Below are 9,692 nucleotides of genomic sequence, written 5' to 3'. Positions count from 1 at the left end.
TGCCCGTTAGTTGTGGATTGTAAAATACCGCATCACCAGGCAGATGTTTAAAAGCTCAACCTGGAGCGAGTGGAATCACCACTACTACCGCTACTACCCAGGCGTCACAATATCTGACCTGGAGCAAGTGGGACGAACCACAACCCTTGCTACTACCCAGGATCTCAAAACCTACATTCATTCAGTTTAAAATCAATCATCATTGTTATCAAATCTCAAACATTAACCTGGAACAAGCGGAACGAACCACAACCCTTGCTACTACCCAGGTATCACAAATACACATTCATTCATAATCACTCTTCATTATTACGAATTCTCAAACAATGACCCGGAGCAAGCGGGACGAACCATGATCCTTGCTACTACCTAGGTATCATTAATACACATTCATTCATAATCAATCTTTATTATTACCAATTCTCAAACAATGACCCGGAGCAAGCGGAACGAACCACGACCCTTGCTACTACCCAGGTATCACAGACATACATTCATTCAAAATCAAAACTCCATAATTAAACTCGTTTATTATAATTCTCCTTCTCTATCTCATACCCGGAGCAAGTGAACAAGGCCACTGCCTACTACCTGGGATCACACGTCACATTCATTTTCAAACCATCATTTCTGTACTTCCTCAATCACAATTCATTACTCTAAGTCTTTCTTCATCAACAAGTTATCACATTTCCTAGCTTCTTCTCATTACTAGGCATACTATAAAAATTTAGGACTAAAAGGATGAAAATTGAGGCTTAGAAGTCTGAAATTTAGCTTTAAAAACTCAAAAATCAATTTTTTTTGCTGGAGACGAGGTCACGCATGCGCGGCGCCCTCGCGCATGCATGGGAAGCGAAGAAAAGCGGGTAACGCATAAGCATCGCCCATGCGCACTCGTGGGAAGTAGAGAGGTAGGGGTGACGCGTGCGCGTCAGCCACGCGTCGCGTGGATGCGTTTTGTGCTCTTCGCACAAATCCGGCACACTACCATCACAACTCTCTGGAATTTATACCATGCACCTGCATCAATACAGCGATGCGTACGCGTTAGCCAGGCACACGCGTGAGAGAGTAAAAATCGTGAGTGACGCGTGCGCGTCGGAGTACGTTTTACTAAAGATTTTACTAAGTTTAAAAAGCTGCAGGATTACACTTTCAAACCCAAACTTCCGACGGCCATAACGTGTTCTACAAAATTCCTTTTTCAACCATTTCTGAACCGTTGAAAAGATCATTGAATGAACTTTCTTAAAAATTCAATTTTGAAGAATTTCTGACTTCGAAGAATGAGTTACGGGCCACCGAAGTTGGTCAAAAATTAGTTTTTTTCCCAAAAATAGAAATCACCAATTATTCCAATGTTCACAAGCCAAATTCATTTCCACTTATCCAAATGACCACAACTCAACCACATTCACATAACTACACTCAACCAAAACCAAACCTACCTCATCTACACAATTTAATTCAATTTCATCACCTTCCACTCCTAAATTCCTAATTTCTTATTATTCCCCATTCCTCCCATTTATTCACACACTCAATATTCAATATCCATTCAATCTCATATGACATCACACAATACACACATCACTTACCTTCCTTACCTCTTTCCGGCCTCCGGCCCAAGATTCACGGCCTCCGGTCCAAATTTACAATTTAAATGCATATTTCACAAACCAATATTCATTATCCAATTCATCAAATTCTCAACAGACCAAACATACAAATTCACACAATTCTCAACCCAATCATTAATTTACATTACATATCAACTATGCATATTAGTAGTAACCATTTACACAATCCAAACTTAATCCTAGGGGCATCTAGCCTTGGAATTCTCATAACACCACACGGTACTTAAATGAACTTAAACCGTACCTCTTGGAGCCAAACCAATTGAGCCTCTTCTTTGGAAGTCTCTACCAACCTTAGCTCCAAGCCTCACCAAAGCTCCATAAGCAAAACCAACCTCCCAATTATGCACCAAAATCAACCAATCAACTAATACTCTAACATAACCAATTTTACACTTACAATCAACCTAGGGTTCATGAAAATGATAAATCACAAGGGTTGGAGGGTTTCTTACCTTAATCCACTGAAGTTTGTTATGAATATCACCCATGGCTCATACTAGAGCATTCCTAAACAACCAAAATCATAAAATTACTCAACACCCATAACCAAACTCAAATTTAAGGGGGAAAACAAAAACTGGGCAGAGGACAGTAGAATACTCACCACAAAACTTAGATAGAATTGTAGAGGATGAGAAGAGCGACGCGTGGTCCTAAATGGCTCGTCAATAGGAGTTCCGAATCAAAAGTTATGATGATTTGAAGTTTGATGGAGTTAGGATTTTCTCTCTTCTTCCTCTCTTCTCCATAGCTGCGCCTCTCTCTCATTTCCTAGAGTAAATGAGCTAAAATGCTCATAACTAATGTTTATATATGTTGAGTCTTGGGCCCACTTGGGCCCAATTCATTAGGTTTAACCCGTTGGCCCAACTTTGGGCCAAGACTTTTAAGGTTAGAGTTTCAAATCATATTTTAAATACTTCTATCGTCCCAAATTATAAATTCTCATTTCTTAACCTTATTCGCTTATAATTAATTTTCTCAGTGCAGTACCGGAGAGAACTCAGCACTGCTGGTTAAATTTTCAGTACACATTTTTACGCAGAAAACTATGTTTTCTGACTCAGAAAAATTCACTGAGTCCAAATATCATATTTAAATTATCAAATTCCGATTGCTAAATTTTCTAACCATATTTGCTCCTATTTAATTTATTATTTAATTAATTACGATTTGATTGGGTTTTACATTCAATATATCTATATAAATTCTTGTAGGATAATTTAATCCAGCTAAGGGATTGGTCTTCTGAGTTGGAGATATGTTCGATGTCCATTTACCCTCTCTATTACATGTAATCAATTTGTTCTTAATTTCATTTTCCTTCTTATTCGTGTTCCGAATTTTGGTAGAAAAATCTGCAAGTTTAAATAATCTTTGGAGAATTTTTCAACTTCTTCAAACGTGTTAAAAGTCATCCCAACCTTTAGGATAAACTGCTCATCAACATCACAGCAAAATTGAAAAAGCGCCGAAAATAATTTCATATTAAACCAAATTGTCTTTTCAAATGCACCAAAACTAGGAACGAAACAGATTCATTGAAAATAACAATTCAAAACTCCTACATTATATTAATAGTCAAACTTTCAACATGAACACCAATTTTCACAAACAAAAACTAAATTATTTAACTACATGAGCATCAACTACTAGGTTCTGACCAAACCTCAAACCTCATCCACTTGATTCAATTCAAAAGAATAATCCAATTCGCCCTAATTCAACTGACAGTCTAAATTTGTATCATTCACTGTCTTCGAAAACGAAAAACATGTTCAAATCTGATTTCACTACTTGATTTCAAAGAGCATCGATCATAATCACAAAGAACGCAGAGAAATTTGAAAAAAAAAATGAAATCTACAAAAAATTTTGAAATCAAAAAACAAAATTTAAAGAGAAAACGCAGTTATATAAGTGGCGCCTTTATTCAAAAGGCAATTAGAGATAGTGGTGCGTGGATATAAATTAGGTTATAACAACTTGGTTAAACTTATTTAGATAATTAACTTGATTATAGAGCATTTCTGTTTTTGATATTAGTATAGATTACAATAAACCAATTTGTTGAGAAAGGAACGTTCAAAATAAAATATTATTATTATTAATGTCTTCATTTACACATTGTCTGATTGTCATCATAGTTGCAATTTTAGTAAATAGCGAACTCAGCTCCAACATAGTTACATTGACATTTCTCCACACTTGTTTTTCTCGCAACATTAAACAAGATTTGACAAGCACCATTGCCCTTCCATTTTAGCTATAATTTGTCCCGAGACAGACAACGTAAATTAGAAGACAACAGCTATAACTACAACACTTCGAAGGCCTCACGGAACAAATACCTAAAGGAATCGAATGCCTCTATTAAATATATACAAGGAATCAGAGAGCAGGCTGTAGACAGGAATAGACATGAACATGGTACATACACAAGAAAAGCCAAACACTAATATGTGATAATACAAAAGCGACTCAGGGTTGACAAACAAGGAGGTATAGACTTAACTAATTGGATTTAATTTTAACCCAACTACAACTATACTTGAAATTGCCCTGGCTCTATGCACCAAAGCTTTGCCATTACTTACTAACTAAAATTACAACCCATGTAGAGAGTTGATCATGCTTCATCAATAATAAATCAAACAATTTACAAGTGCAAAATCATAAGATAGAGCTATTCAGCTGCTGAGAACAAATTTTAAAGGGAAAAGGGCAAAGGGGATTATACAAAAACAATGAGTAGTTGTCATCCTTAACATGCCTGAGTTACATACATAATGAAACCTGGTTGGCGCTTAAGCAAAGCCTCCATCATAGCTTGGGCATGTGCTAGACAATCAAACCAGTGTAGATCCCCACCAATAATAGCTTTGACCGTGGCATTTAGAGTTGACAGGTAAATTATAAAATATATTCCATTATTTAACAATATACGAGTGATAAAAGAATTTGTTAATTCTCCAATTCTCACACCTAGCAAGCCTTTCTCTTATCAACTCTTAAGTGGATGTTGTACCATCTCTTCTTCTTTGGTCGTTCTCTTGTATTCCTCTTCTCTTTTGTCTGGCCCTCTTCTTTCGCCTCATTGGAAGAACTTTTATTCCGACTCTTACTTGAACTCCGTTTCAAAGGAGCAACAGTGTACGCTGCATGTATTTCATTTCGTTGTTTTAATAGTTCATCAATCTGCACAAGAATTAATGGCACAAGTTGAGTGGCTTCCATTAGAAAGGAGAAGAGGGTTGGACAAGGGAGATAAAGCATATAGAAATTTAGAAAAGAAAAACTCACTTCTTGCATTTCATTTGCATATCTACTTGTCATCTCTGTGAACTGCGCCAGAACCTATGAAGATCCAAGAGTGAGAGTTGATAAAAAGCACGTAATTAGAGCTTTATAAGAATAAGGAATGCTCATGCCATATTACACACCTCTCGGTACTCTGTCTCAAACTTTGATATCTCTGCCCTTTTAGACAAAATTTGAGCTTCAATGTTTCTTAAATTTTCCTTTTCTTCACTAAATGGTGCAGCGCATAGAGCTTCTATTGTATAGTTTGCACTTTTGAAAAAGTTGTCACCTTAAAGGAATTAATAGGATGTAAGTAAAGTTCAAAAGATCATAATTACAATAAAAAAGCATGACAATCAGCACAATTACCATAAACTGCAAACACATGGGTACCAGCCTTCAGTTCTGTCAATTCACAGGGTTGAAACCCTTCAAGCTTTCTGAAAAATGATGTATCTGGATCCTTTGCAGCAGATATCTGTAAAGAAATTATTACATACCGATTCAACCAAATTTAAATGAATACAAAAGATAGTTCCTACGATGTCTGTTTACAGTTGCAACTCACTGAGTTCATGGTCTGATCCAATCGATAAACAGGAAACCCAAGAAAAAACATTCCAGCAGAGGTAACTTTCCCTGTTTTTGCGCAGTCTTCCTATAACAATAATCAGTAATGTCATAAAGCGTTCAGAAGCCAAAGAAGTAAAAGTACATACAGAAAAATTACACGAAACTTTATGACTTATCATCAGATAACCAAAATACATCAGATATATTTAACTCCTTAGAGAAATTATATTATCTTATGTTCTCTCTCACCCACACAGGGACAACAATAAAGTAAATACCTGGAGAGCAAGACTTAATCCACCATTTTCTTCTTGATCAAAATATAGCAACTGTAGAAAACCAATGAACAAATACCATTATAAAATGAACATTAATGAAACATATTAAAAATAAAGCAAATCAATGTTTTACAATGCATATGGAAAAGGTAGATATTTGAAACTGCAAATACAACACGAAGAAAAACATAACAACGCCTAGGATTAGTTACATCATTATTTTGTACAGAAGATACAGAATTGTTTTGATAAAGTTCTAGCCTCAGATTCCCTAGAAATAAATCAGTAGTCAGAGAGAGAGAGAGAGAGAGAGAGAGAGAGAGAGAGAGAGAGAGAGAGAGAGAGAGAGAGAGAGAGAGAGAGAGAGATGGGGAGTGATTATTGTTAAACAGACATCCTGCATGAAGGATTTATTAGCAAGAACCTTGAATTTGTTATTCCTGACCCCCTCTAACATAAAAAATGACCCTCTTGGAAATCATATTGTTTACATAGTAGTGAAAAACTCAGTCTCAATTAAGCAAGAATGGAAAACCGAACATTAGTAGGTTGAACAAGCATGTGCATGCAATCCTCATTGTTATGCTTATAGATATAAATAGCAGATGTAAGGTTTGACCTTGAACTTGCTTTTGTCTGATGAGTGCACTCGACAAACAAATCCAGCTTGTGCTTCCTCTTCTGTTATTGTAACTGAATAGAAATGTGCACATTGCTTCTCAACCTTCAGATGAAGACACCAAAAAAAACAAAGGAAAAAAGTTCTTTTCAAAAAATATGACTATAAAGGGATCCCATGAAGGTATGAACTGATTAAAGAAGCAGCTCACCCTTCTAGAAATAAACTGTCCCAATGGAAGTGGACGAATGGTCACTACACCATTGAGGGCCTCTTCCAAAACAGTTGCTGATACAGTTGTCTTAATTGGCACACCGAGTTTACTGTTATGTATGTAGAACATTAATATTATGCATAATGGAATTCAGGTAATGGAGATTCCGGAAAACCAAAGATGGGAAAAGAAGGATTAAAGAAAAGGATACCTAAAAAGTGCAGCAAACATTGTATTCACAGCACCCAAACTTGAAAGGTCCAACTCCAACTCTTGGTTATCCGATTCAACAGCCTATGCACAAACATGAAATATTCAATCACATATGATGCATGCTAAAAGATTCGAGCAAAAAATAAAAATGAAAAGAGAATCAACAGATTTACAGGTGGGGGGTGAGTAGCATGATTTAATCAAGATCGGAATTTAAACTCTTTTTTGCAAAATAAATTTCAAGAATCAATTATCCTCCTAATTCCAAAAGGCTTCATGGTTAATAATTTGAAAAAATGAGGGTCACCTCAAAACCAGCTGTGTCGAACTGACGACGCTTGTCAGGATCTGACAATATATTGTATGAAAAGGTAACCTCTTTGAACATATCAGCTGCCTTAGGATCATTAGCATTCTTGTCAGGATGATATCTGAAATGAAATAAATTTAACCAGTTAATTTAATAATCAATCCTTTTCATCTAAAAAGACGATGAAATAGGGAATTCAAGAAATCAGGTGGCCAAGAAAGGGCATGATTTATTATTTAATTCAAGACATCTCCGGGAAGTAAGTTTTTTGTAAACCATCCAGCTCACATCCAATGCATGAAAAACAATCAGACATCATGGGCAGAGATTAACAATTCAACATCACCTTTGCAAGGATATTTTGGGCTTATCTAGATGATCAATAAACAAGTTTCATGCCATGGAGATTTGACGAAGTCTTATGCTGACTATCAATTGCCTAACACAACCCTCCTCTATTATCTAGGCTTGAAAATCAACTATGCAAAGATTTGCCACAAAAGGTTCCCCCTATAACAGATAACGTTTCCCAATGTTGTATTCTATGATCTTTACCAGCCATTTCTCTTTTTTTTCCCAGGTCAATATATATCATCTTAATTTGATTCTAGCACACGGATATTTTAGCGATTATAGAACAACCTTCTATTCACCAAATTCCACAAACACACTATATTAGTTAAAAAGACTACCACCAACAATGATCGATACTAAAATGAAAACATATTTGATCTTGAGTCAAATCTTCAAGAAGCAAAATAAACAAGACCACCCTCGCGAATATTGATTTCACCTAGACTTTGAAAAATCAAAGTAGAAGATTCGGCAAGCCGTTGCTCAAACGAATACTAGCCTTGACTACGTGTCCTCTGCTGAATCACTGTCTTCACATAGTTCTATTTTGTCTTAAGTCTCTCAGAGACTCTGAGAATTAAAACAAAACCAGTCTTCTATCAAACATCATTCAAAAAGTGAAGAAGTTCATTTCCCAACACATGGATCCCAGATTCAACAACATATTACTTCGGTCGAAAGGATATTAGTACTAACATGCTGAAACTAATTTCAAATTTCAAATTTCAAATTTCAAATGTCAAATAAATACATAAAAAATCCTGTAAAATATTTTTTAAAAAATGCATATAAAATTATAAATCCAAACTACATCAAACGAAATAGTATAAATATTGAACATTTTTGAATAAACAAATAAATAAATACGAAGCTAGTTGGAGAAGCAGAGTGAGGTAGGGGACTTTACTTGAGAGCCATTTTGCGGTAAGCGGTTTTGATTTCCTGATCGGTGGAGTTGCGGGAGACGCCGAGGACCTCGTAAGGGTCCCGCCGGAGCGGCTTGGCGCCGCCGCCGTCGGCGTGCTTCTCCGACGACTTGGACCGATGCCCCGGCATACTTCTTCCTAATACTTTCAGTCAAACGGCGTCGTTTCGTCTTCTGCTTCTTACTATAGCAAACCCTAGAAGTGAGGTTCCTCCACTACCTGGCTACCTTGGTGTTCGAGGAAGAAGCTGTCAGGTTTTGGCGCCGTGCAATGGTGGTGAGAATGGTGGTGGTGGTGGTGGTGGTGGTGGTGGCGGGGGAGTCATTGAAGAAAAAGGAGGAGGTTGAAGGAGAGTTTCGAAATTGTGGTGATGAGATCCAGAAACCCCATGGACCCCTCCAACCTGGAACTTCCCACAGCTCAGAGAGAGAGAGAGAGAGAAAAGAAAATAAAAAAGAAAGAAAAAATTGAGAACAATGACAACACCAAGCCAACAACACAAAACAACAGGACCTGCCCGAAAGAAAGAAAGAAAGAAAGAAAGAAAGAAAAGAAAAGAAATTTCGCAAGGGAAATTTCATTTTACTAGACGTCTTCTATTATTATTGTTTTCCTTATTATTATTAGGGTAAAAAACCCAAATAAACCAGGCTGAGAATTTTTTTACCCAAATCAGTCAAAATAAAAATTTTTTCAGCAATCAACTAATGGCCATTTAAATGTAATTCGAATCAACATGATTTAAACTTGGATTGCATGTAATTCGAACACTCAAAGCAACATAATTCGAATTCACTTTATTCGAATTAGGCAGCAACATGTAATTCGAATCAAGTTGATTCGAACTACTTCCATGCATACCATTCAACGTAATTCGAAGTGGATTAATTCGAATTACACCTGAATATTTTTTTATAAATTTTTTTAATAAATTTATTTAAATTATACAACAAAAAAAATATTTTATTCTATACAAAATAATTTTAAAAAATAGCTTAAAAGATGTTAGGAGTACTATAGAAATTTGTAATATCTTAATGACTTAGGATATTAAAGAAATACTTTACATAGTCAATAATAATTTAAAAATTAAAATATATATAGTTATAACCAGTATTTACCTAAATTACTAGAATATTACAAATTTTTATAGTACTTTTAATATTTTTTAAGCCATTTTTTTAAAAAAGTTTTGCATAGAACAAAGGACATTTTAAGCCATTTTAAGCCATTTTCTATGCAAAAACAATTTTAAA

At 35.6% G+C, this 9,692-nt stretch overlaps 1 protein-coding gene across 1 annotated transcript; it reads right to left on the bottom strand.

Moving 5' to 3' along the window:
- Positions 1-4,064: 4,064 nt before the first annotated feature.
- On the bottom strand, positions 4,065-8,940 carry LOC130935987 (chaperone protein dnaJ 16). Its single transcript, XM_057865946.1, has 11 exons — positions 8,418-8,940; positions 7,154-7,277; positions 6,845-6,927; positions 6,631-6,742; positions 6,420-6,524; positions 5,801-5,851; positions 5,518-5,607; positions 5,319-5,427; positions 5,090-5,238; positions 4,950-5,003; positions 4,065-4,844 (listed from the first exon to the last, which is right to left on the bottom strand). The coding sequence occupies exons 1-11, from the start codon at positions 8,564-8,566 to the stop codon at positions 4,632-4,634; spliced, it is 1,239 nt and encodes a 412-aa protein (XP_057721929.1). The 5' UTR covers positions 8,567-8,940; the 3' UTR covers positions 4,065-4,631.
- Between the last annotated feature and the right edge of the window lie 752 nt (positions 8,941-9,692).

The sequence above is a fragment of the Arachis stenosperma genome, chromosome 6, assembly GCF_014773155.1.
Source record: "Arachis stenosperma cultivar V10309 chromosome 6, arast.V10309.gnm1.PFL2, whole genome shotgun sequence".
NCBI lineage: Eukaryota > Viridiplantae > Streptophyta > Magnoliopsida > Fabales > Fabaceae > Arachis > Arachis stenosperma.
This window is presented reverse-complemented; position numbering and strand designations above follow the sequence as displayed.